Source organism: Vidua chalybeata, chromosome 30 (assembly GCF_026979565.1).
Source record: "Vidua chalybeata isolate OUT-0048 chromosome 30, bVidCha1 merged haplotype, whole genome shotgun sequence".
Lineage (NCBI taxonomy): Eukaryota > Metazoa > Chordata > Aves > Passeriformes > Viduidae > Vidua > Vidua chalybeata.
Window position 1 is genome coordinate 2,680,430 of NC_071559.1, and position 25,903 is coordinate 2,706,332.

Below are 25,903 nucleotides of genomic sequence, written 5' to 3' on the forward strand. Positions count from 1 at the left end.
AGGCAGTGCTCGGCTCTGGCTATCAGCAGCCACCGCTGGTTAAACTCAGTTTTACTTCAAATCGGCTCTACTTTAAATCCAGCTTTGCTTAAACCTTGTTTTGCTTTAAACCCAGCATTGCTTGAAACCAAACTCTGCTTTAATCCCAACTTTGTTTTAAGCCCGATTTTGCTCTAAACCCAGCTTTGCATTAAAACCAATCTTATTTCCAGCACAATTTTGCTTTAAGCTTGATTTTACTTTAGTCAAGTTCTATGTCAAACCCAGATTTTCATTAAACTTAGTTTTGCTTTAAACCCAACTTCACTTAAGTCCAGCTTTTCTTTAAACCCAGCTTTGAATTAAACCTGATTTTTCCTTTAAACCGAGCTTGCTTTAGACATGATTTTGCTTTAAGCACAGATTTGCATTACATCCAGAATTGCTTTAATCCCATCTTTGTTTTAAACTCGGTGTTGCTTTAAATCCAACTATGAATTAACCCAGTTTTGCTTTAAACAGTTTTGTTTGAAATCCAGTTTTGCTTTAACCCAGCCCTTCATTAAACCCAGCTTTGCTGTGAAGCTCTCCCGGCTCTGGGCCTTTCCCAAAGCCAACCACGACCTTCCATGGAGCAGCTGCTGCTCCCGGGCGGCTTCAGAGCAAAACTGGGTCTCATTTCCCCAAAAGAGACTGGGATTTAAGAGAAGAGGAGGAAAAGGCGCCGCTGGGTGGAACGGGAGCCTTGGGAAAGGTTTCTTGGGAAGAGTCTGGCATTGCCAGTGAGGAACACAAACCAGTTCTGTGCCCCCAGCACAAAAAACCGCAGTCCTGGGACCCACAGCGCCTGAGAACTGGAATGCTGGGACCCACCAAAGCTTCAACCCGAGTTTTGTCTGAGGGGAAGGTTTGATTTCCATCAAGACATCCGTGGTCATGGAAGTGCAGCTCCTCCTGCTCTCTCCCGGGCCAGGGATGCTCCCATGGATCCCCTCCCTGCTCCCGCCTTGGCATCGTGGGAAGGAACTCACCCGAGCCCAGCGGGAAGGCTCCGGTGCTTCCCAGCACGGAAACCCTCGGGATTTCTGGCACTGCCAGACCCGGAGCCAGGCCGGAAGAGGGGGGCTGGCAGCGGGAGTGAATCATCCCCAGCCCGCTGCATCCCGACGGATTTCCACGTGTTATTAAAGCAGGGTTGTGAAAAACCCTCATCTTCCTCATTCCTGCGCTCCGGCCGAGCGGCTCCAGAGCCGTTCCCAAGGGAAACGCTGCCCTGCTCGGCTGCTCCGATCCCAAAATCTCCTTCCAGGAGCACCGGGGATGCAGCCCCCCATTCCCATTCCCACTCCCGTGCCCGTTCCCGGTGCCTGGAGAAGCAAACCAACCCCGCAGCGATTTGCCAGGGGTGCTTGGCAGTGCCTTTACAGCCCCTCCATTCCCATCCCGCTTCCATTCCCATTCCCGATGGAGGATGGGATCACCAAACCATCCCCCCAGGCTTCTTCGGGGGCGCTCCGCAGCCCCTTTACAGCCCCTCCTTGCCCTTCCCAGCGGGTGGAGGGCGGGATTTGCTGCTCGTCCTCGTATCTTCACCTTGGGATGATCCCCTGGGACCAGCACTTTGCTCCCCCTGTTTCCCCCTCAGCTTTCCTGCCGGATTTCCTGCTTTCAGCCTCTCCCTGTGGCAGGATCCGGCCTTTTCCTCCCCTCCCACCCCAAATCCAGCTGGGAAATGCCCGGCCGAGCCCCGACATTCCGGCTTCACCCCAGACCAGCCGCACACCCCGTCCCTCACTGCAGGGCTCCGGTGCCGCCGTGTCCAGATCCCTGTGCCTGGGCTTTTGCGTAGCCACCCCCTGCAGCCCCCCCGGGGGTCGGGAATTCGGGGGGGGCCATCCCGGGGTCCAGGTCCCACCCCTGCAGCTCTTACCTGCCGGCACCATGTGCGGCTCCAGGTGAAGGCGTTGCCCAGGTGAAGGCGTTGCCCTTTCCCTACCTCACCTTTCCAGTTCGGCTGGAATGAGGATCAACCCCCCCGGATCCCTCCCCCGTTAACCCCTCGCTGGCTGCGGGGCAAACCATCATCCCGGAGACTGGGAATGGGGCTTTCTGCGGGAATGGGGGAATTCTGGATCACGGGAGGGGAAAATCGGTGTGTTTTGGGTTTTTTTGGCATGGCAGCACATTTTCCGGGAGCTGGTGGAACAGGCTCGACGCCTTTTCCCCGAGTCACAGGTTTTGGAGCGGGGGAAGAGAGTGACAACCCCCAGCTTCCCCCTCTCACACTCCTCAGCCACCCCAAATCCGCCGGTGGGGATCCCCCCCGGACCCCCCTACAATCCCAGATGGAGATTTGGGATTTTGCCCCCTTTTCCATCTTTATTTCGGACGGGATGGGCTGGGAAATACTTTCTGGGAATTAATTTGGGGAAGACGCCGCATTTCCCGTGGGTTCACAGGGTGCTGAGAGACTCGGGGGATCCTGGGGGGGGTCTGCAGCACCCGAGGGGTCCCGGCTCGTGTGCTAGCTCGTGTCCTGCTCCGGCGTCCCGGAACAGCCCTGGGAGAGACACGGTGGTGACCCTGGCACCTCGTGATTCCGTTAAATCCCCCCCAAAAGGGACCGAGCCCCCTGCCCGTTGCACCCGCCTGGGTTGGGGATCCAGGGCGGCACCGGCCGTTCCGGGGCCTGGCGCCGCGGGGAGGGGCAGGTCCGGCCCCACCTGCGGCAGAAGGTGTCCCACGGGGTGGCTTTGTCCCCCGTGCCGGCCCCGTGTCCCCACATCCCGCCCGGCTGTCCCCCAGCCAGGAACCCCCCTGTGCGCGTTCCCCGGCTCTCCCAGAACTTTCCCACCTGAGCTTTGCGCACCTCCGGCTCGCCATCCGCCGCCTCCGCGCTGTCCTCGCTGTCACCGCGCTGTCCCCGCTCGCCGCCGAGCTGGCACGGCTCCCGGGGACACGCCGGTGCCGCCGCCGCGGGACCGAGGACGCGGCCGGGGGCAGCTGCGGTGGGGGACGGCGGCACCGCGGGCCGTGCCCGGCCCTCGCCGCTGTCCGCGCTGTCCCCCGCCCTGTCCGCGGCTTTCCCCGGCTCTGGTGACGAGGTGCCAGCGGCCTGGGCAATGGCCTCGGATAAAATTAGTGACGCCAGGGAGGTGGCGATGCCTTCGCCCCCCCCCGCGCCCCGCTGTCACCCCCCGGCTCCGCGGCTGTCGCCGATGGCTCCTGACCAGGGCACAGAGAGTCGGGGTTGGGGCCGGGCTCCGGGGTCTCCTCGCCGCACACCGACCCCGTCACCGATGTCGCCTGCTCCGGGGGCTCGTTGTCGTGGCCGGGGCCGGGCTCCGGGGTCTCCTCGCCGGACACCGACCCCGTCACCGATGTCGCCTGCTCCGGGGGCTCGTTGTCGTGGCCGGGCCGGGCTCCGGGGTCTCCTCGCTGGACACCGACTCCGTGTCCAGGGAGGCCCCGCTGGCGGGCGAAGCCGGGGGGGCCGGGGGGAAACAGCGCCCAGCTCCGCGTTGGTGGCGGCGCTGCCCCCGCCGGGGGACTCCGGTGTCACCTCCGCGTCCACTACGGGCGCCTTGTCCGGGCAGGGGAACACGGCCGGGGGGCTCACGGGCGCGGAGATGACCAGAGAGCGGCGGTTTGCTGGGAGGGGGGGACAGAGGGGTTCAGCTTGGGGTGTCCCCGAGCATCCTTGGGGTGTCACCATCCCAACCTGCAGGTGACGCTTCCCCATCCAGCAGGACCCCGACAACTCCCCAGGCCCACCAAAAGCACCTTCAGCCCATCTTCGGCAGGCGCCCGCCCGCCCCGGGACTTTGGGACATCACATCTGTGGGGGCTGGGGGCGAATTGTCCCCTCTACCTCCGCCGTGCCCTCTTCTCCCCGGGTGTTACCTGGGGACACCTTTGATGATGAACACCTTGCTCGAGTGCTGCTTCTCCAGTTTGCTCATCACCTCGTACAGGTCCCGGTTGAGCTGGGGAGGGGGGACACAGACACACTTCAGGGGGTCCCCCAGGTACCCCCATCCACCCGGGGGTTCAGCAGGGCCCCCAGCACCTGGGGACAGCCCGAACACCCTCGGGCTGCTCTGAATGAATGAATGAAATGAAGAGCAAGGACTCTGGAGGGGCGGGGAGCAGCACCAGTGTAGCCTCCTGGGGACACCTGGGGACACCTGGGGCTACCGGGGGGTGGGGGAGGTGTTTTGGGGTGCCTTCCCCACCTTGCTCATCTCCTTGTAGAAGACGTCGCGGAGGTTGGAGATGTTCTGGAACACGGTGATGTAACAGGCGATGCGGCTGCGGGGGACAGGGAGGGGTCTGGGGGTGCCCCACGATGTCCCACGGAGGGGTCACCTGAGGGGTCTCGATGTCCCACGGAGGGGTCACCTGTCCCCACGATGTCCCACGGAGGGGTCACCGGAGGGGTCTGGGGGTGCTCAGGCACCTCCCACCCGCTGAGTCCCCAGCTCCGTGGGTCCCGCGCGGAAGGGGAATGTCCCTCTCAGGGCCACCCCATGGAGCTGCCACCTCCCAGTGTCACTGATGGCCCCGAGGACCCCCGATGTGTCCCTAGGGTAGACTTTGAGGAGAGACCCACGCAAGTCCTTCCCTGCATGGGGGGACCTCACCCACCCGATGGCACCCATGCCCAGCCCGTGTCCCCCAGCCCCACGATGTCCCCCCGCCCCTGCCGTGTCCCCCAGTCCCACAATGTCCCCTAGCCCCACGATGTCCCCCAGCATCACAATGTCCCCCACCCCCCCTGGTCCTTGATGTCCCCAAGCCCGTGTGGTGTCTCCCAGCCCGATGACATCCCGAGCCTGACAAACCCCACGGCGACCTCCAGCCCCATGATGTCCCCAAATCCCTGCAGTGTCCCTCAGCCCCCTGCATGTCCCCGAGCCCCCGCGATGTCCCCAGGCCCGTGGCAGCCCCGTACCTGCCGTACAGGACCGGCAGCTCCTCCCGCAGCTCCCTGTTCAGGTCCTCAAACACCGCCTGGGCTTTATTGAACTCCTCCTCGGCCTGCGGGGAGGGACGGGGGGGCCGTGGCTTTGTCCCCACGGCCGGGGGACTGTCCCCACACGGGGGCTGCGCCGGGGCGTCCCGGGAGTCCCAACCTTGGCGATTTTGGCCTCGTCCTTTTTCTTGGCGTTCTGCAGAGCCTCCAGGTGGTGCCGGGCGCTGTCGTAGTCCACGAGCTTTCGGCCGCGCTTGGCGATGCGCTCCTGGGAGGGGGGGACAGGTGAGCCAGGACCCCCCCCCCCGTGCTCCCGCTGCCCCAGCCCCGCCAGACCGCGCAGGGGGCACCTTAAAATCCCCGAACTGAGCCAGGTAATTCTCCATGAGCCGCAGGGCTTGGTCGGCCAGCTTCGTCTCGTAGTCATCCCACAGGAGGTCGTTGCTCTGGGGGGACAGGGACAGGGACAGCAGTGACACCCAGCACCCTCCAGCCCCCCCAGGCTTCAAGGGGACCCCTGGGGACACCCAGGGCTCACGTCGGCGATGGCCCGGAGCTCCTCGTGCCCGTCCCACTCAGGGCTGTAAATCTCCTGCAGCGTCTCGGCCACTCTGCGGGAGCTCTCGTGCATCACTGGGGGCACAGACACCCGGCACGGTCATTGTCACTGTCATTGTCATTGTCACTGTTACTGCCACTGTCATTGTCACTGTCATTGTCACTGTCATTGTCATTGTCACGGTCATTGTCATTGTCATTGTCACGGTCATGTCACTGTCATTGTCATTGTCATTGTCATTGTCACTGTCACTCTGCCACTGTCATTGTCACTGTCACTGTCACTGTCACTGTCATTGTCACTGCCACTGTCACTGTCATTGTCATTGTCATTGTCACTGTCATTGTCACTGTCATTGTCATTATGATTATCATTGTCACTGTCACTGTAATTGTCACTGTCATTGTCATTGTAATTGTCACTGTCATTGTCATTATCATTGTCATTATCATTATCATTATCATTATCATTATCATTATCATTTATTCCTGATCGTTATTGATTTATTCACTGCTGTCTGTTGTTGTTTATTAGCCCAGGTGTGTTATTTTCAATTATTTATTCTCTCTATTATCCCATATATAGCACATACGTCCAATAGATAACAGATGTATTATCTGTTTTGCTATTTAATATATTATATGTTATATATCCTCTATGTATTTATAATCTATTATCCCACATGCAGTATTTATATTATTATTTTATCTATAATATATATTTAATATCTATTATTTTTATATCTTCGTTTTCTCTCTATTATTTTTATCTCTATTATCCCGTATGTATTTAATACATAGTGCGATATAAAAATATATATTGCATATGTCATATATGTAAGATATATAATATATATCTCATATATTATATATTATATATTATACTATTATTATTATCATTATTATCATTATTATCATTATTATCATTATTATTATTATTAATTCGTAGATCACAATATATTTATTCCATTTTTTTTATTTTTATCTATTCTTTCTTTTGATTTAATACCGACTTTTTATTAACAATCTATTTCTTATAAGCACGATTGATTTCCTCTGCTATTCCTCATTTATGATCCTGGCTCCGCCCCGCGTCCCTCCCTGTTCCCGGGTTTCCCTGGGACATTCCGGGCCGGTTCCGCACCTCTCACGGCTCCCACGAACCCCTTGAGGTCCTTGTAGAGTTTGTGACCCTCGTTCTGCAAAACACGGCGGCGAGGGGGGGTCAGGGCTGTCCGCGGGGTTGGGGGGGGCAGGGACCCCGGGGGGGGGTCGGGGTGTCCCCATTGGTGTCCCCGTGTCCCCCTGTCACCTGCTGCAGCTGGAAGTTGTAGGCGCTCTGCTCGAACTGCTCGTCTTTGGTTTCCACCGCTTTGCCCAATTTTTGCAAAACCTGTGATTGGAGAGAGAGGGGAAGAGCCCCCCACCACACCCCGAGGTCACCGGGCTGTGCCCCCCGGGCCCCCCAAAACCCCCCTGAGGGGCTGCCGAGGGTCCGGCAGGGCAGGATTTGTGTGGAAATGCAAAATTTCACTGCACCCACTCGGTGCTTTTATTTTTTTTTCAGGAAAATGGTGAATTTTTGGGTGCCAATTTACCTCCCACCCCAAAGCTTGTGGGTGCAGTCCTGTGCACCCCAAAACACCCTGAGCTCCAGCTGTGGGGCACAGGGGACACCATGAGGAGGGTCTGAGGCTGAAGGAGAGCTGAGAGGCTGCGCTGGGTGGGGGAGATTTGGGGTGTCCAGGCTGAGCCTCCTGGGAAGAGGCTGAGTCTGGACTGGGGCAGCTTTGGGGTGTCCAGGAAGAGATGGAACTCCCCCTGGGCAGAGGCTGGAGCCAGTCATGAAGGAGATTTGGGGGGCCCAGGAAGAGGGCGACCCTCTGGAAAATGACTGAAGTCAGATGGGGGGAAATTCAAGGTGTCCAGGAAGAGGCTGAACCCCCCAGGAGAGGCTGGGGCCAGGCAGGAGGGACTTTTGGGTGTCCCCAAACAGCTTGACCCCCACAGGAAGAGGCCAGGGCTGGAGCAGGGAGCTTTGAGTGTCCAGGAAGAGGCTGGGGCTGGGTCAGAGGGAGATTTGGGACATCCAGGAAGAGGTTGGGCCCCCTGGGAAGAGGCCAGGACCGGCTGGGAGGGAGATTTGCTGTGTGCAGGAAGCAGCCAGAGCCTGGCCCGGGATGATTGAGCCGTGGGAAAGCCAAATTTAGCACCAAGCCCCGGCCAGGAAGCCCCGGAGGGTTTGAAAGGGGTTTTTGTGTCACCCCCAAAACTGGAGTCACAGCTACTTCTTCGGGGGGATGAAAGGACAGGGGCCCCCCCAAAGTGCCCCAAAGCAGCTGAGAATTGTCCCGCTCGTGCCGCTTCCGCAGCCCTTCCCCCTCGCTTCCCGTGGGCCCCTGCCGCTCTCACCGACATTCCTGGGACCACCGGCCACGCTGGGTCCTGCTGGGCACCCTCGGTGCCAGCCGGCCCAGGGACCCTGTGCCACCACCCCGCAGCCCCCCATAACCTCTGCGAGGCGCTTTGGCTGGAAAACCCCGCACCATTAGAGAAGCCAGAGTATCTTGGGGAGCTTCGGGAGGTGCCATCCTCCAAAGCCTTGGAGCAACGACGACATTGGCCCAGAAACCCCCAAACTCCCACCCTGGGAGCACCCAAAGGTGCTGAGCTGTGCCAGCCGTTTGGGCCACCCTGGGAGCACTGTGGTGGGAAAGAAGGACAAATCCAGTCAAAACTGGGATTTGGGGGTGGCTGGCACCTCCGTACCTTCTCCTGGGCGCGGCTGAAGTGCTTCTGGACCTGCCTGGCGAAGAGCCCGGCGCTGCCGCTCCTGCCCTCGGCCATGGCCCCGGCCCGGCCCCGCCCGCGGCCCCGCGGCTGCCGTTGGAGGGTTTTGATGGAGGAAGTTGGAGGCGAGGCCAGGCAGCATCCGCTGCGCACCCCGGAACCCCCAGAACCCCCAAAAGGCTCTCCTGGAACAGGGCCAGGCCACAGGGCTGGGGGGCCATGGAGGATCCAGCGCTGGGAGGGACCCGCAAGGGTCATCGAGGCAGCTCCTGGCCCTGCGCAGGACAAAACCCCGAAGGACAGGGGTCAAAAAGGTCCCTGACCTCTCGGATCGTGGAATAACCAGAACTGGAAGGGACCCTCAAAGGTCACCTGTTGGTTCTGCAAAAAGGACAACCCCAAAGGCCCCCAAAATCCCAGAGTGTTGTCTAAGTGCTCCCTGATGTCCAGACTCGAGGAATTATGGACATCCTGAGCTGGAAGAGACCCACTGGGAACAAAGAATTGTGGAACATCCAGCGTTGGATAGGACACAAGTTGTGTGCCCAATGCTTGTCCCTGCAAAGGACAATCCCAAAAACCAGAGTAATGCAGAAATCCGATGTTCTTAGCCCAAAAATGAGTTTACAGCCCTTTGTTCCACAGCTGGGGGATCAGCTTTGCATTGGGGTGTCCCTGTGTGGGGCAGAGCCGTTCTTGCTGCCCCTCGCCTCGTGCCCTTGGTGCTGATAGAACAAACACGGGATTACTTGGAAATGGTGTTCCTGGGAAATCTCGTGTTTTCCTTGGAGATAAGGGCAGAACTGCAGCAGGTGCTTTTTATTGCCTTCACTTTTCCTGACCTGGCTGACCCCACAAACCCCGTGATCCCAGATGCCAGTGCCTGTGCCTCGAGGGCCAACGTCCCCCCGCCAAAACAACCTCAGTTTGGAGTTCAAGGGGGAAAAAATGACACCGTTTTGGCCAAAACTCCGGGGTTTATTCCAAACCACATCGCTGCTTCATCCTGCCCCAACCTCAGGGCCCAGGGAGGCCGAGCCCCGGCCCTGCTCCAGCGCTGCCTGTGCTGGGGGCTTGGGGAGGGGCTGAAGGTCGTGCCCTGCCTGTGCCTCGATTTCCCCATCCCGGCGCCGATGCGGCTCCATTCAGGTGTTGGCTCAAGCCCTGGGAACCATCCCCCAAGGCGAGGCCGCGGAGAGCTGCAGCCAAGGCCTCGTGGGGCTGAGAGCGGGCCGCAGCGGTGACAGCGCTCGGGGCCACGGGGACGGGAGGCGCCCGCGCAGGGCAGCGTCTCCCCGGGAGCCAGCGGCGAGCGGCGCTCGGGCCGGCCCCGGGGTGCCGGGGCGCCGTGTGTGCTTTGGCAGAGGGGCCAAGGCCGCTCGGGGGGGCCGCGGCACCTGCTTCCCTTCCCGCGCCTCCTCCCGCGGCCCCGTTAAAGCGCCCGCGGGGCAGCCCCTCGGACCCACCGCCGACACCGCTCCACCACGATGCTGCAGCTCGTGCTCCTCGCCGCGCTCGCCCTGTGCGGTGAGTCCCGCCCGGAGCCTTCGGCCTCGGCACCTCCCGAAGGCCCCCCGGACCCAGCCCCCCGGGGGGCACTCACGCCGTCCCTCTGTCCCCAGGCCGCTGCTCCCAGCTGGATCTCGATGGCGTGCAGCGGGTGGTCGGCGGCACCGAGGCGCGCTCGCACGCCTGGCCCTACCAGGTGGGTCCTGCCGGCGTCCCGCGGCCGGGCCCGGGGCTCTCCCCGCGCCGGGACCCCGCGCTGAGCGCCGCCCCGTGTCTCGCCCCCTCCCCAGATCTCCCTGCAGTATTACTCCAACGGCGGCTGGCACCACACCTGCGGAGGCTCCCTCATCCAGAGGAACTGGGTGATGACCGCCGCCCACTGCGTCAACAAGTGAGCGGGCCGGGGACCCCTCCCTCCCCTCGCCAAAGCTCCTTTCCCCCAAAAACCTTCCCCAGGAGAAATTCGGGCTGCCCCCAGCGCCAGAGCGGCCGCCCTTGGGGGGCTGTCGGGCTCCTCAGCCGGGGGCTCGGCGGGGCTCCTCCGGGAGCGTCCTCTTCCCGCTCGGACCCTGCCGGCTCAGCTCACGCTCGGGATGAGCGGAGCTCGGGGCTGACCGAGCGCTTTTGCACCTTGCCGGCAGAAACTTGAACTACCGTGTGGTGGCCGGCGAGCACAACCTCAACGTGAACGAGGGCAGCGAGCAGGTCTTCAGCGTCAGCAAGATCGTCGTCCACCCCTACTGGAACAGCAACAACGTGGGCGCGGGGTAAGGCCCGCGGGAGGGGGACTTGGGGGGAGCGCGGCGGGGCTTTGGGGAGGGTCCTCGCAACATCCTCTCCCTGCCCCCGGCAGCTACGACATCGCCCTGTTCCGCCTGAGCACCTCCGCCACCCTGAACAGCGCCGTGCAGCTGGCGGTGCTGCCCCAGGAGGGCACCGTCCTGCCCAACAACTACCCCTGCTACATCACGGGCTGGGGCATGACCCGCAGTGAGTGACCGGCTCCCCCCGCGCCAAATTCCCCCGGCACCGGGCAACGCCGGCAGCCGCGGCAGCGCTCGGAGCCCTCGACGGCCCCAGGGGGCTCCGCTCGGGGCTTTGCTCGGGGCACGCCGGTGCCCAGCGCCGGGTGGGGCCGTGCCGAGCCCTGGGCGGGGGCGGGGGGGGGTCGGTCGGGGCCGGAGGGGCTCGGCGGGGGCCGCGGGCTCTGCTTGGCTTGCGGCGTCCGGCGGCTCCGAGGCGGCGCTGACCGGCGGCGGCTCCGCGCAGGCAACGGGCAGCTGTCCAGCGTCCTGCTCCAGGCCTACCTGCCCGTCGTGGACTACCAGATCTGCTCCAGCGCGTCCTACTGGGGCTCCATGGTCAAGAACACCATGGTGTGCGCCGGCGGCGACGGCGTGCGCTCCGGCTGCCAGGTCCGGCCGCGGCCCCCGCGCTGCCCCCGCCACCCCCGGCGCCCCCCGCAGCCCCGGCTCACGCCGCTCCTCGCTCCGCAGGGCGATTCCGGCGGTCCCCTGCACTGCGCCGTCAACGGGCAGTACCAGGTGCACGGCGTCACCAGCTTCGTGTCCAGCCAGGGCTGCAACGTCGTCCGCAAACCCACCGTGTTCACCCGCGTCTCCGCCTACGTCTCCTGGATCAACAGCGTAAGGCTCAGCCCCGGCGCTCTCGGGGCCCCGCTGCGCCGGCCCCGGCCCCGCGCGGCTCAGCCCGGCCCTTTCTCCCTTCCAGGTGATCGCCCAGAACTGAGCCGAGCCGGACGAGCGCTCGCCGCCCCTCGCCCATGCCCATCCCCTGACTGCCCCCCGCCGCGCTCCGGCCTTCTCGCACCCGAGCCGGCCTCAATAAAAGCTCTCCTCCCGTCTCCGTGCCTCCGTGCTGCCTTGTCCCGCGCCCGCCCGTCCTTCCTCCTCCGGCCCGCCATCCTCGTCCCCGCACAGCTCCCGCACCAGCCCTGAAGCCCCCGAGGGCTGTGTCCAGTTCTGCCCCTCCCGACAAGAAAAACACCGAGGCGCTGGAGCATGTTCAGAGAAGGGAACGGCGCCGGGGAAGGGGCTGGAGCAGCTCAGGGAGCTGGGGAGGCTCAGCCTGGGGAAAAGGAGGCTCAGGGGGGACCTTGTGGCTCTGCACAACTCCCTGACAGGAGGGGACAGCTGGGGGGGGGGGGGGCTCCGGTTCTGCTCCCAGGGAAACGGGACAGGAGGGGAGGGCAGAGTCTCAGGCTGTGCCAGGAGAGGCTCAGGTTGGACATCAGGAGATCGACACAGTCCCTTCCCTCGGCCAGCTGCGGTTCCAGCCCTGGAACCAGGGTTCCAGCCCTGCTTTCCCACGGCAGTCCCGGATGTCTGGTTCCACAAAGCCATTGATTCCCGGTGCAGTGACACCGGCACAGCCCCAGCTGGTGCCTCTGAGGAGGAACCCTCGGGTTTATCCCCTCACAGTCCAAGAGTGCAAGTTCCGCTCTTCCTCCCAGATCTTTGGCTCCTCCTGTCTCGTCCAGTGTCCACCCACCTGGCTGTGCCACTGCTCTCCAAAGGGTCAGCAAAGGGTCAGCAGCTCACGGCCTCTTGTACACCCAGAGCTCAACCTTCATCTCAAGCACAAACTGAGGTCTTGCACCAGCTGCGTTCCTCAACACACCCAGCAGAGAATCGCAGACCCCCTGAGGTGGGAAAAGCCCTCCCAGACCATCGAGTCCCAGCTGTGCCCAATCCCCACCTTGTCACCAGCCCAGGCACTGAGTGCCACATCCAGTCCTTCCTGGGACACCTCCATGGAGAGGGACTCCACCACCTCGCTGGGCAGCCCCTGCCAATGGCCAACCACCCTGCCCATGTGTCTTAGGTTGCAAGATGTGGCTGGGGGGTGCATTCTACTGCCATCTGATAGGGGTGGGGCAGTTATCATCTGTTCATTGGGCAGTTTTCTTTATCTCTTCCACAACCAATCCTCCCTCCTCTTCAGGAGATCTCTTCTGCTCATGGGCCATTAATTATTAATTATCTTCTGCTCATGGCCACTGAGTGTCCCTGCATGGCTGAGAAAATTCCATCATCGCACTGGGAGAGGCTGTGCCCAGGGGAGGAGCCGAGCATTCCTACCTGGATCCAATCTGAGATTTTGGGACACCACAGCAGCCTGTGCCCACTGCATTCCCAGAGGAGCAGCTTTCTGCCCCACTGCATTCCCAGAGGAGCAGCTTTCTGCCCCACTGCATTCCCAGAGGAGCAGCTTCTGCCCCACTGCATTCCCAGAGGAGCAGCTTTCTGCCCCACTGCATTCCCAGAGGAGCAGCTTTCTGCCCCACTGCATTCCCAGAGGAGCAGCTTTCTGCCCCACTGCATTCCCAGAGGAGCAGCGTTCTGCCCCACTGCATTCCCAGAGGAGCAGCTTTCTGCCCCACTGCATTCCCAGAGGGAGCCCAGGCCCATCCACAGCAGCCCTGGAGCTCCAGAGGAAAACTCCAGCCTTGTCCAGGATCCTGCTCCAGCAGAAGCACAGCTGGCACTGCAGGAGGGCTGAGCCCCCATGGAATGGCACTGCTGCCACCACCCTGACCCACAGCGGGTCAGGCCTGTTCTGACTCTGGCAGGGTCGTTTTGTATTACTGCTTTTTCTTTTCTTAATTTTTTTTCCTAATAAAGAAATATTACTGCTACTCCAATATCTTTGCCTGAGAGCCCCTTCATTTCAAAATTATAATAATTTGGAGGGAGGGAGTTTGCATTTTCTATTTCGAGAGAGGCCCCTGCCTTCCTTAGCTGACAGCTGGCTTTTTAAACCAAGCCACCATAAAGAAATTCCTCGTGAAGTCCAACCTGAGCCTCTCCTGGCACAGCCTGAGACTCTGCCCTCCCCTCCTGTCCCGTTTCCCTGGGAGCAGAACCGGAGCCCCCCCCCCCCAGCTGTCCCCTCCTGTCAGGGAGTTGTGCAGAGCCACAAGGTCCCCCCTGAGCCTCCTTTTCCCCAGGCTGAGCCTCCCCAGCTCCCTGAGCTGCTCCAGCCCCTTCCCCGGCGCCGTTCCCTTCTCTGAACATGCTCCAGCGCCTCGGTGTTTTTCTTGTCGGGAGGGGCAGAACTGGACACAGCCCTCGGGGGCTTCAGGGCTGGTGCGGGAGCTGTGCGGGGACGAGGATGGCGGGCCGGAGGAGGAAGGACGGGCGGGCGCGGGACAAGGCAGCACGGAGGCACGGAGACGGGAGGAGAGCTTTTATTGAGGCCGGCTCGGGTGCGAGAAGGCCGGAGCGCGGCGGGGGGCAGTCAGGGGATGGGCATGGGCGAGGGGCGGCGAGCGCTCGTCCGGCTCGGCTCAGTTCTGGGCGATCACCTGGAAGGGAGAAAGGGCCGGGCTGAGCCGCGCGGGGCCGGGGCCGGCGCAGCGGGGCCCCGAGAGCGCCGGGGCTGAGCCTTACGCTGTTGATCCAGGAGACGTAGGCGGAGACGCGGGTGAACACGGTGGGTTTGCGGACGACGTTGCAGCCCTGGCTGGACACGAAGCTGGTGACGCCGTGCACCTGGTACTGCCCGTTGACGGCGCAGTGCAGGGGACCGCCGGAATCGCCCTGCGGAGCGAGGAGCGGCGTGAGCCGGGGCTGCGGGGGGCGCCGGGGGTGGCGGGGGCAGCGCGGGGGCCGCGGCCGGACCTGGCAGCCGGAGCGCACGCCGTCGCCGCCGGCGCACACCATGGTGTTCTTGACCATGGAGCCCCAGTAGGACGCGCTGGAGCAGATCTGGTAGTCCACGACGGGCAGGTAGGCCTGGAGCAGGACGCTGGACAGCTGCCCGTTGCCTGCGCGGAGCCGCCGCCGGTCAGCGCCGCCTCGGAGCCGCCGGACGCCGCAAGCCAAGCAGAGCCCGCGGCCCCCGCCGAGCCCCTCCGGCCCCGACCGACCCCCCCCCGCCCCCGCCCAGGGCTCGGCACGGCCCCACCCGGCGCTGGGCACCGGCGTGCCCCGAGCAAAGCCCCGAGCGGAGCCCCCTGGGGCCGTCGAGGGCTCCGAGCGCTGCCGCGGCTGCCGGCGTTGCCCGGTGCCGGGGGAATTTGGCGCGGGGGGAGCCGGTCACTCACTGCGGGTCATGCCCCAGCCCGTGATGTAGCAGGGGTAGTTGTTGGGCAGGACGGTGCCCTCCTGGGGCAGCACCGCCAGCTGCACGGCGCTGTTCAGGGTGGCGGAGGTGCTCAGGCGGAACAGGGCGATGTCGTAGCTGCCGGGGGCAGGGAGAGGATGTTGCGAGGACCCTCCCCAAAGCCCCGCCGCGCTCCCCCCAAGTCCCCCTCCCGCGGGCCTTACCCCGCGCCCACGTTGTTGCTGTTCCAGTAGGGGTGGACGACGATCTTGCTGACGCTGAAGACCTGCTCGCTGCCCTCGTTCACGTTGAGGTTGTGCTCGCCGGCCACCACACGGTAGTTCAAGTTTCTGCCGGCAAGGTGCAAAAGCGCTCGGTCAGCCCCGAGCTCCGCTCATCCCGAGCGTGAGCTGAGCCGGCAGGGTCCGAGCGGGAAGAGGACGCTCCCGGAGGAGCCCCGCCGAGCCCCGGCTGAGGAGCCCGACAGCCCCCCAAGGGCGGCCGCTCTGGCGCTGGGGGCAGCCCGAATTTCTCCTGGGGAAGGTTTTTGGGGGAAAGGAGCTTTGGCGAGGGGAGGGAGGGGTCCCCGGCCCGCTCACTTGTTGACGCAGTGGGCGGCGGTCATCACCCAGTTCCTCTGGATGAGGGAGCCTCCGCAGGTGTGGTGCCAGCCGCCGTTGGAGTAATACTGCAGGGAGATCTGGGGAGGGGGCGAGACACGGGGCGGCGCTCAGCGCGGGGTCCCGGCGCGGGGAGAGCCCCGGGCCCGGCCGCGGGACGCCGGCAGGACCCACCTGGTAGGGCCAGGCGTGCGAGCGCGCCTCGGTGCCGCCGACCACCCGCTGCACGCCATCGAGATCCAGCTGGGAGCAGCGGCCTGGGGACAGAGGGACGGCGTGAGTGCCCCCCGGGGGGCTGGGTCCGGGGGGCCTTCGGGAGGTGCCGAGGCCGAAGGCTCCGGGCGGGACTCACCGCACAGGGCGAGCGCGGCGAGGAGCACGAGCTGCAGCATCGTGGTGGAGCGGTGTCGGCGGTGGGTCCGAGGGGCTGCCCCGCGGGCGCTTTAACGGGGCCGCGGGAGGAGGCGCGGGAAGGGAAGCAGGTGCCGCGGCCCCCCCGAGCGGCCTTGGCCCCTCTGCCAAAGCACACACGGCGCCCCGGCACCCCGGGGCCGGCCCGAGCGCCGCTCGCCGCTGGCTCCCGGGGAGACGCTGCCCTGCGCGGGCGCCTCCCGTCCCCGTGGCCCCGAGCGCTGTCACCGCTGCGGCCCGCTCTCAGCCCCACGAGGCCTTGGCTGCAGCTCTCCGCGGCCTCGCCTTGGGGGATGGTTCCCAGGGCTTGAGCCAACACCTGAATGGAGCCGCATCGGCGCCGGGATGGGGAAATCGAGGCACAGGCAGGGCACGACCTTCAGCCCCTCCCCAAGCCCCCAGCACAGGCAGCGCTGGAGCAGGGCCGGGGCTCGGCCTCCCTGGGCCCTGAGGTTGGGGCAGGATGAAGCAGCGATGTGGTTTGGAATAAACCCCGGAGTTTTGGCCAAAACGGTGTCATTTTTTCCCCCTTGAACTCCAAACTGAGGTTGTTTTGGCGGGGGGACGTTGGCCCTCGAGGCACAGGCACTGGCATCTGGGATCACGGGGTTTGTGGGGTCAGCCAGGTCAGGAAAAGTGAAGGCAATAAAAAGCACCTGCTGCAGTTCTGCCCTTATCTCCAAGGAAAACACGAGATTTCCCAGGAACACCATTTCCAAGTAATCCCGTGTTTGTTCTATCAGCACCAAGGGCACGAGGCGAGGGGCAGCAAGAACGGCTCTGCCCCACACAGGGACACCCCAATGCAAAGCTGATCCCCCAGCTGTGGAACAAAGGGCTGTAAACTCATTTTTGGGCCAAACATGGTGTTTCTAGAACAAGAAGACAGAAGGATATATGGTCAGAGGAGTGTGAGGAGTTCAGAATGGCTGGAGACAGGATTTGTGTAAAATAAATCATCTCTTTATTTGAGGCTGAGTGTCTAGGACAGGTTCTCCCCGCTCCTGCCTTGTCCAGGAGGCTTTTTCCCCCATTATAATGAAATGGCAACAAAAGTGGCAGCTACAGAAGTTGGGATAGACAAAAAATCTGGAACAGAGGAGATGTGGCACTCGGGATCCTGTTTAGGAAGATTCTGTGGTGCCATCCAGGGAAAACTCCTCCTGCTCAGCACACGGCAAATCGCACCCAGGAATCATCACCATTTAATAATAACAATAACAAAACTAAAAATCGAACTTCCCCCCCCTCCTCGAAATCCAAAGTGATTCCTAAGGCACAGATCCCAGCTTCTCCCATTGCCAGGGAGCCCCGATCCTCCCTCGACGGGAGGAGCCCCTCGGTCACCATCCTCCTCCTCGCCGGATTTTCCCGCCCAGATTCCGCAGCTGGGGAGGCGCATCCACGTTTTTAATGCCGGATTTGAAGTGAAGAGTCTCTGGCTGCAGCCGGGTGGGGAGGACGAGCAGCGGCTTCCGAGGAGCATCCGTCACGCCCGCTGCGTTTCGGGGTCCGTGGGGCGCCCCCGGCAGAGCCCGGCTCCCAAAGGCACGGGATTCAGTTCAAGGCAACCACGAAATGCAGCATATTTAAGGCTTTCACGTCTTAAATTAAAGCGAACGAGGAATCCTGGATCCTGGTTTCCTGAGCGTGGCCGGCGCGGCCGGGGGCTCCGCTCCCTTTTAGGTGAAGGACCAGAGCTGGTGCGGGTCCGTGAGGTCGCAGGGAACCAGCGCCGGGTGCTTCCCCCGCGCCGTCAGACACATCCCCGAGGCCAAGTTCTTGATCAGCCGGTTCTGCCGAGAAACAACCCAAACGATCAGTGAGCGACCGCGGGATGTGACCGAGGGGAAACATCCCCGAGGAGCAGCGCCGTGGCGGGCACGGCGCCGCCGTGCCCAGGGGCGATTCCCGGGGACGGAGCGGTCTCCTCACCTGCGCCACGTCCCACTCCTCGCTGGCGGGCACCCGGCCGGGCTTCCCTCGGAACTGGCACTCGCCCAGCTCGGCCGTGCCCGCGCCCCCGCGCAGGCACAGCTCCTTGCCGATGTTGTGGCGCAGCTCCCGCTGGCTCGTGTACTCAAAGTACTGCAGGAAGAGCCAACGGGGCCGTCACTGCCGCGCCCCGGGAGCTGAGCCCCGGGGGAAAACGGGGGGGCGGCAGAGGGGGAAATGATGGGGATGCTTCGGGGGGCCCACCTGGTTGCCCCCCAGCCCGTGGCAGGGGTACATGATGAGAGGTTTCCCACCGTGGTTGTTCTCCCCAACGTCCAGGCAGCTCTTGGTGCCCTCGTTTTTAATCTGTGGCGTGGGGGGAAGAGAGGAGTTGGGAGGGGAAAAGAGGTGGTGGTGGGGAAAAGAGCGGGGAGAAAAAGGAGGGAGAGAGAGGGAAAGAGGGGGAAAAAGAGATGGGAGAAAAAGGGCGGGGAAAGGCGATGGGAATGGGAGTGAGGGGGAAAAGACGGGGTAGGGGGAAAAGGGGCAGGAGTGAGGAAAAAGGCAGGAAAGTGGAGGAACGAAGGGCTCAGAGGAGCCGGGGTAGGACCAGCTCGGGTTTGGTCGTGCAGGGCTCTGGGTTATCGCTGTGCAAACACGCAGCGCCGGCTCCGGGTCCCGTGTCCTTTCCAGGACATGAGGAACGCCCGAGCCATCGCCTCCGGCACACGGAGCAAAGGGAAAGGCACGCGGGCTGAGGTTTCAGGAAATAAAGGTGAATTAAAAGCTGGATGAGAGCCAGCACCCAGCACCCGGCTGTCGCTGGGCCGGCTGCTGTCACATCGCCCTGGCTGAGGAGGGGCAGACTCAAGATCCAGCACGCAGCTTGAGGGAAAGGGCTTTTCCAGCCTCAGGGGAATCCCATCGTCAGGGATGGAGCTGGAGCCCCTCATCCTGCCTGTCCTCAGTTCCTCGGGGATGCAGCCAGAGCTCCGTGTCCTGCTGTCCCCAGCTCCCCCAGGGACGGAGCCAGCCCTCCACATCCTGCCTGTCTCCACTTCCCTGTGGATGGGTGGCTGGAGGTGGGGTCCTGCATCCCACCCGTCCCCAGATTCCCTCGGGATGGAGATGGAGTTCCACATCCCATCCCCAGCTCAGTTTTTCCAGCGCTCCCTGTGCCAGGATGGTGTTCGGGGCTCAAGGAAGTTTTCAGCTCTTCCCCTGAGTTTAACCCAAATCCACATCCCCACGGGTTCCCCACCCCGGGACCCACCCCAAAACCAGCTCTGCCGGATTCCAGCTTAGCCGGAGTCCAAACCGGCCCCGCCAGCCCGTGACAGATGAGGTGACAGACACAGTGAGCGGTGACAGACACGGGGACAGACACAGTGAGCGGTGACAGACGTGGCAGCACCAGCTCCCCCTCCCCGGTTTAATGCAAAGCCCCCAAACCCTCGGGCACTCCCCACGGCGGTTCCCAGCGCAGGGCCGAGCCCCGGGGTGCTCCGGCCATCCCGGCACTCACTGCTCCGTAGAACGTCGGGGTCAGGTCGGGCACGAACATCTCGGGGTAGACGTTCTGCAGGTACCAGGTGAAGTTCCTGCAGTGCAGCCGCTCCCGCAGCCTGCGCCGCTCTGTGATGTCACCAAACGTCTTCTGTCGATGAAGTCACAGGCGAAAATTAAATTCACTTCAGAAAACAGTAGGGAAAATCCCCAAAAAACCCTTTCCAGGTTGGGGCTCAGAGCTGGGAGTCACCCCAGCTTTGCCATCATCCCTCATGGCGTGACCAGCACCAAGACAAGTTGGGGGGGGGGTCACCTGGCAGGTACACACAGGCTCCACCAAGAGCTCAGAGGTATTTTGGTGAAGAATAAGAAGTTTTGGTGTTGAAAAAAGAAAAGAATAAGAAGTTTTAGTGGTGAAAAAAAAAAAAAAAGAAATTCATTTAAAAAAAAAAAAAATCATAAACCCCAATGCTTTCCTACTAGGAAACATTCTGGCCAGAGGGAGAAAGAAAACAAAAAAGGCTTTTGGCTACTTTTGTGCACCTGTCTGGTTTCCCACCCGCTCGGGCAGAGCTCCCAGCAGGACCAGCCCTCCCAGCAGAAGCCGCAGCCCCCCGTGTGCCCAGTACCTCCCTGGCCATCTGCGAGGCCTGCTGGTTCCGCCGGTAGAAGATCTCCTTGTAGTCGTCCATCCAGACCTCGGCCAGGCGCACCTGGTTCCGGGAGATCACCTGCGTGCCCTTGGGGAAGGTGTGGGGGCTCTTGGAGCGGAACACGTGGCCCACGACGGAGCAGGGGATGATCTCCACCTGTCCCCCGCACTGCCACACCTGCGGGGAAGCCACACCTGAGGTGGGGGGGTCCAGCCCCCGGGCCCCCCAACAGGGAGCTCCCTGGAGGTGCCCTTGGAAGGTGACCCCCCGTCCTTACCCTGAAGGACATTTCCACGTTCTCACCACCCCAAATCTCCATCTGGTCATCGTAGGAGCCGATGTGCTCGAAGTAGGACCTGGAGATGGCAAAGAGGCCACCTGCAAAAGTCGGGGACCTGCAGGGGGCAAAGAAAGGGTAAAACACAAATAAAAGAGCAGAAATCTGAGTTTTGGGGCATCACAGCCCCAAAATCAGAGTGCCCCTCCATTCAGCTGTGGTGGCTTTGGTGGACAGGCTGGGCCCGGCTGCTGGGAGGGCACAGAGGTGACAACGTGACACGAAGGGGCCTCGCTGCCGGCTGGATTAAAAGTGAAAAGAGGATATTGTTACCAAAAACCTGTCGCCAAAAAGAGGAGGAGGTCAGAGCTTGGTGCCCCAATCCCTCCTCCCGCTTCTCTAATCTTTTCCATCTGAGGCTGGAACAGAACCTCGCTTTTATTCAGTAAAAATAATAAACCCCAAGGATTCGCTGAGCTGCTGGAGGCGAGGCACCGGCTGGAGGAGCCAAGTGCCCGGCTGGAGGTGAAAGGGGCCTTTATTGGGACAGCAGCGTCGCCCAGGTGACCCGCGCACAAAGCCAGCCCCGCGGCCGGGCTGGGGCCGGGCCCGGGCGGGGTGTCCGGTGTCTCCCAGTGGGGGCACCAGGGAAAACCGCTCCGGCTCTGTCTGCATGTAAAACAGAGGGATAAGAAGAGGGGGTTTGGTGCAGCCCGATCCACAGGGGACCGGTTCTGTGCGGGGGGCACCTGGGCATCCGAGGGTGAGAAGGTACAGACAGCAATTAAATCCTTAATGGGCGGCTCTGCCGGAGCGAGAGGCGGCTGGAGGAGATGCCGAGGTCCGTTTTGGCCCCGCGTTCCCCAAGCCCCAAGGGAGGTTTGTCCTCCACCACCCCCCCCAGCTCTGACACGAACTCCCTGCCATCTCCCACGCCGAAATCCCAGGGGAGAACCTCGCTGGGAAGGGGCAGCACCGCCTGTCCCTAGGCACCAAAACTAACGAAAGCACCAATTTGTTGGAAAAAAGAGCAAACCCAGCTGGATAAAGAGTCCCGTGCTGGGCTTACTTGATGGGGAATGTCTCATCCTTCCTGCGCTGCCTCTCCCGCGCGGGAACGACCTCCCAGCCGAAAGTCAGGCTCCAGTCGAAATTGCCCCGGCTGTGCTGCTTCCCGTTCTGGACGGGCTTGGAGAACTCGAAGGTGTTGAGGTCAATGGTGGCGATGTCGGGGCTCACGACGGCCGTGGGCTCCTCGGCGATGCGGGACAGGAGCGGCTCCAGCCACCCGTGGAAACACTCGCCTGGGACACGGGGCAGGGCTGGAGCGGGGACAGCGCCACTCACAGCGCCCGGAGGCTGGGCACTCACAGTGTCACAGCCTGTCACGGGGTGGACACTCACAGTGGGCATCCAGGAAGGTCAGCACCTCCCCGCTGGCCACGCTGGCCCCCAGCAGCCGCGCCGTGATGAGCCCCTTGCGCTCCCGCTGCCGCACCACGCGCACGATCTGCAGCTGCTCCACGTAGCGATCCAGCTCCTCCTTCAGGTACTCTGCGGGTGGGAAGAGCATCCGGGCCCATCAGAGAGGCAGGTGCCAGTCCCTGCATCCCACCAGCCCATCCTGCTGCCTCCACCCCATCCCACCCATCCCATCCCATCCCATCCCATCCCATCCCATCCCATCCCATCCCATCCCATCCCACCCCACCCCACCCCATCCCATTCCCATCCCCATCCCCATCCCATCCCCGCTGCTCAGACCCTGCAGTTGGGTTTGGGTTCAGGGACACCTGAGCCTTCGCCCCAGTCCCAAGTGTATTTTTGGCTAAAGAAAATGAGTTTTATAAGGGTCTAAGTCCCCTCCTGTCTAATCCCTCTCTGGAGAGGGACTGGGGGTTGACAGGGTGAGGAGGTCACATCCCTGCGCTTGCAGTGTCACCAGGACCAAGCTGTTACTGAGGGAAGGGACAGTGGATGCGGGGTCACCAGAGGAACCCGGGATTTCTCGGCAGATGCAGCCAAGCCAGGACCTGGAAATGGCCAGGTGGGAGCTGGGACCCCGAGAAAAGCGTCCTGGGAAGGGGATCCGAGTCCAACCCACGTCCAGCTACGGTGGGAATCGAGCTCTGGGGCAGTGAAGCCCTGGGGCACCGCGAGGTTCCTGCTCCTCGGGAGCCCGTGGGTGGAAAGGGAGAATTTATCTGGGACAAGGGCAGAGCCCGCTCCTCCCAGCGCCCCGACACTGAACCCCGCGTTAATGAGCTCTGGGTGCTAATTAACGAGGATTACCGCTGGCTGAGGGTGGAGGTTTGTGGGGCAACTGGTTTGTCCCCAGGGCAGGGTTAACAGTGGTGCTGGGGAAGGGAAAATCCCAGGGCTGCTCCGGGGTGGGTGTGAAACAGGGAGCACCAGCTGGGAGATCCCGGGATGCTGGGAGCGGGAGCCGCTTCTCCGAGTGGCTCAGAGCTGCTGCTTCCAGGCTTGGAAAGGGGCTTGGCGTCCCCTGCATCCTGCTGATCCCACATCCTGCCATGGATCCTGCCTCCCTCTGGCCCCCGAATCCCCCCACCACTCCCTCACAGCTCCCTGTGGCTCCTGCATCCCTGTCACTCCCTCATCCCACCACAGCTTGTCCTAGCTCCCTCTGGCATCCACATCCCACATAGCTCCAGCATCCCTCTTGATCCCACACCCCAGCACAACTCCTGCACCCCTCTGACCCACATCCCCCCATGCTCCCTGCACCCCCCTGACCCACATCCCCACATGCTCCCTGCACCCCTCTGACCCACATCCCCCTGACCCACATCCCCACATGCTCCCTGCACCCCCCTGGCCCACATCCCCCTGACCCACATCCCCACATGCTCCCTGCACCCCCCTGGCCCACATCCCCCTGACCCACATCCCCCCATGCTCCCTGCACCCCTCTGGCCCCTGTGTCCCCGTGGTCCCCACCCACCGTCCGTGCTGGCATCGTCCACCAGGATGACCTCGCGGAGCAGCCGAGCCGGGGACGAGTGCAGGACGCTGTAGACTGTCCGGAGCAGGGTGGACCAGGCCTCGTTGTGGAACACGATGACCACGCTGGTGGTGGGGAGGGGAGGGCAGCGCTTGAACTTCTGGTCGATGCACCTGGGGGATAGAATGGGGGGGATGAAGAGGGAGGCACGACTGGAGTGACCCCCCGATATCCACCCCCCACTAAACCCCACAGCTGCAGGGGAGCAGCTCTGGCCGCTCTGGACTCGTCCCTGCTTTGATTCCCATTGATTTTGCTTGAGTGAGTCCCATTCCCGGCCCCCGTGTCCCCCCTTTGTCACCGCTACACCTGCTAAGCACGGATAATCGCCTGCCAGCGCGGGGGGCTGGATTCCTCCATCCTTTTCAAGGCTTTTTCCATCCCAAATTCCCCCCATGTCTCCCCCATCCCACCCCTCCGCGCGGGCCCCGCTTTAATCCGGCAGCCCCCGGCCGAGGCTAGGCGGGGAAATCTCTGGAGTTTCCCTCCCCCCCACCCCAGCGGGGTCCGGGGCTGTTCCACTCGGCTAAGAAAAGAAAAAGTCTGACCGCTGGAGCCGCTGGAATAAAGGAGAGAGAGGAGGGAAAGGCGGGGAGGTGCCGGAGCCACCAAGCAGGTACAGGGACACACAAAGAGCCTGTTGCCATTAAACCCGCCCCCAAGGGGCCAAAATTAGGGAGCAATAATAATAAATAAACTCTTTTTTTTTTTTTAGCTCTGTCTCCACTCAATCCTCTGCCAGTGCTGGTGACATCTTGGCCCCAATCTGCTTTAATTTCCTCTACAGTTTAAGGGAGTAAGTGGCCATTTGAGAGCGAGTAAGTGGCCCCGGGGGGGTTTGGGCCCGGCGCTCACTCGGGGGGGCGGCTGTCGGGGCCCAGCGCTCGCTGCAGGGAGATGCGGTCGCTGGCGAAGGCGTTGAAGCAATGCTTCTCGTAGCCCCGCTCCTTCTCCTTCGTCTCCTCGGGCGTCCAGCGATCCTTCTTGAAGGCTTTTCCGTCGGCCCCGGGGCTGGCGGGGTCCTGGGGGGGCCTCTCCATGAGCGGCCGCAGCTCGGCCGCGGTGTAGACGCCGGGCAGGCAGGAGCGGGCGCTGGGCAGCGGCTCCGGCGGCGGCTCCGGGGCCCCGATCTGCAGCCGCGGCATCGAGTCCCGCAGGTCCCGCACGGCGCCCAGCATCAGGTCCAGCACCTGGTCCTTGCCCTGCACGATGTTCCGCAGCCACGGCTCCTCGCCCGGGTCCTTGCTCCCCACGTCCTTCTGGAGGATGAAGAGGAAGAGGACGAAGACGGCGCCCGCCAAGGCCACCTTCAAGGTGCTGTAGCGGCGGCGGAACAGCCTCATTTTGGGGTTTTGGGGCTTTTCTGGAGGGTTCTCCGGGCTGGGCTGGGGGATTCAGGAATGTGGGGGCTCGGGGCGCATCACGGTGTCCTGCTTTGCTCCAGTGACCTGGGGGAAGGAGAAACACCTACGGTGAATTCCCGGGCTGGATGCGCCCCGGGGGCATTCCCTTGATGTCAAAACAAAGATTTAATACACTGGATTTAATATAGGTTATAGTGTACCTAAAATAGAATATATAAATATGATCAACTCATGGAATAGTTCTGTTAAGGACCTTAAACATCATCCAGTCCAACCCCCTGCCACGGGCAGGGAACCTCCCACTAGGCCAATAACAAAAAATAACATAATAATACAATAGCAACATAATACATTAATATATTGGCATAGTAAGATAATATTAGTAACATATTAACATATCAATATCTCAATACAATGTTAGTAACACATTAATATGGCAATATAATATTAGCAGTATGTTAATATAAGGTTTGGCACAAGCGACACCTGTAAAATTCATTCCCCCCCAGCACTTCCAGCCCCTAAATCCATCCCGAAATTAGAACACCAGGAAAAGTGCGGGTTAATAAATGCCCCCACCCCAACCCACGAGACCACCCCCAAAAGTTTCTTCTGGGACTGATTCGGAGGCTGCAGCCTCCCCCCGCCACCGCCCCTCGCACGCCGAAGTTAAAATAGAGCCAAAAATTGCCAAAATTCTTTTGGCCGCTGGGAAAAAAAGCCTTTCCCTGGGCATTTTCCTGCCTGCGAAGGGAAACTCGAGCAGACCATGCAGTGCTCCGGGTTCGGCGGACTTGGAGCAGCAGGTTCGGTGTCCGGCGCCGCGTCCGCTGCCGCGGCCACCGGCAGCTCGGCGCCAGCTCCCGAATTTGCCCCGGGATCCGTCGGAGGCTCTGAGCTTTCCACCACCCCCAAACTTCCCGCGGCTCCTCTTTGTGAGCCGCGGCCGCCGGAGCATGGACGAGCCCGGCGGGATCCATTCACCGCCATCTCCTCCTCCTCCTCCTCCACTTCGGGGTCCCCCCCCTTCCCTTGATTCCTTTTTCCCCCTTTTCTTTTCATTCTCTCGGGAATGGGGCGGGGAAGGGCACCTGCCACAACTTCAAGGGCGAGGAGGTTTGGGCTGGGGAGGAGGAGGAGGAGGAGGAGGGTCCCGGGGTCCCCGCTTTGAGCGCCGCGGGATCAAAGCTGGACCACGCTTCACTGCCAAGAGCGCCCGGCCCCATCCAGC

General features: G+C 62.1%; 5 protein-coding genes across 6 annotated transcripts in view; 1 reads left to right on the forward strand and 4 right to left on the reverse strand.

Annotated features, from left to right (window-relative positions):
• The window catches only part of SMAGP (small cell adhesion glycoprotein), a 5,207-nt gene extending 2,298 nt beyond the window's left edge, over positions 1–2,909 (reverse strand). Inside the window, exon 1 of one of the 2 annotated variants that reach the window (XM_053967388.1) lies at positions 2,834–2,909. The gene's annotated coding sequence lies outside the window, so the exon portion shown is untranslated. Of the gene's footprint in view, positions 1–1,909; positions 1,951–2,833 lie in introns of those variants that run through there. The other variant, XM_053967390.1, reaches the window with a different exon arrangement.
• On the reverse strand, positions 2,371–8,364 carry BIN2 (bridging integrator 2). Its single transcript, XM_053967392.1, is given in 14 exon segments — positions 2,371–2,539; positions 2,849–3,150; positions 3,153–3,252; positions 3,393–3,475; positions 3,478–3,636; positions 3,890–3,965; positions 4,215–4,290; positions 4,934–5,019; positions 5,115–5,222; positions 5,305–5,400; positions 5,493–5,587; positions 6,657–6,711; positions 6,825–6,905; positions 8,282–8,364. Coding segments are annotated over 14 exon segments (1,536 nt in total). The 5' UTR covers positions 8,360–8,364; the 3' UTR covers positions 2,371–2,398.
• Positions 8,365–9,780: 1,416 nt separating this feature from the next.
• Positions 9,781–11,628, forward strand: LOC128801485 (chymotrypsin-like elastase family member 1). The gene is made up of 8 exons (XM_053967376.1): positions 9,781–9,829; positions 9,925–10,007; positions 10,102–10,202; positions 10,453–10,578; positions 10,665–10,801; positions 11,081–11,226; positions 11,308–11,457; positions 11,543–11,628. The coding sequence occupies exons 1-8, from the start codon at positions 9,790–9,792 to the stop codon at positions 11,558–11,560; spliced, it is 801 nt and encodes a 266-aa protein (XP_053823351.1). The 5' UTR covers positions 9,781–9,789; the 3' UTR covers positions 11,561–11,628.
• Positions 11,629–14,052: 2,424 nt separating this feature from the next.
• On the reverse strand, positions 14,053–15,899 carry LOC128801489 (chymotrypsin-like elastase family member 1). The gene is made up of 8 exons (XM_053967382.1): positions 15,851–15,899; positions 15,673–15,755; positions 15,478–15,578; positions 15,103–15,228; positions 14,880–15,016; positions 14,455–14,600; positions 14,224–14,373; positions 14,053–14,138 (listed from the first exon to the last, which is right to left on the reverse strand). Exons 1-8 carry the CDS (start codon positions 15,888–15,890, stop codon positions 14,121–14,123), a joined length of 801 nt encoding a protein of 266 aa, XP_053823357.1. The 5' UTR covers positions 15,891–15,899; the 3' UTR covers positions 14,053–14,120.
• A 951-nt stretch (positions 15,900–16,850) lies between these two features.
• GALNT6 (polypeptide N-acetylgalactosaminyltransferase 6) lies at positions 16,851–24,651 on the reverse strand. The gene is made up of 10 exons (XM_053967372.1): positions 24,164–24,651; positions 23,249–23,421; positions 21,688–21,837; positions 21,353–21,587; positions 20,284–20,401; positions 19,983–20,183; positions 19,370–19,501; positions 18,109–18,210; positions 17,845–17,997; positions 16,851–17,705 (listed from the first exon to the last, which is right to left on the reverse strand). The coding sequence occupies exons 1-10, from the start codon at positions 24,649–24,651 to the stop codon at positions 17,592–17,594; spliced, it is 1,866 nt and encodes a 621-aa protein (XP_053823347.1). The 3' UTR covers positions 16,851–17,591.
• Between the last annotated feature and the right edge of the window lie 1,252 nt (positions 24,652–25,903).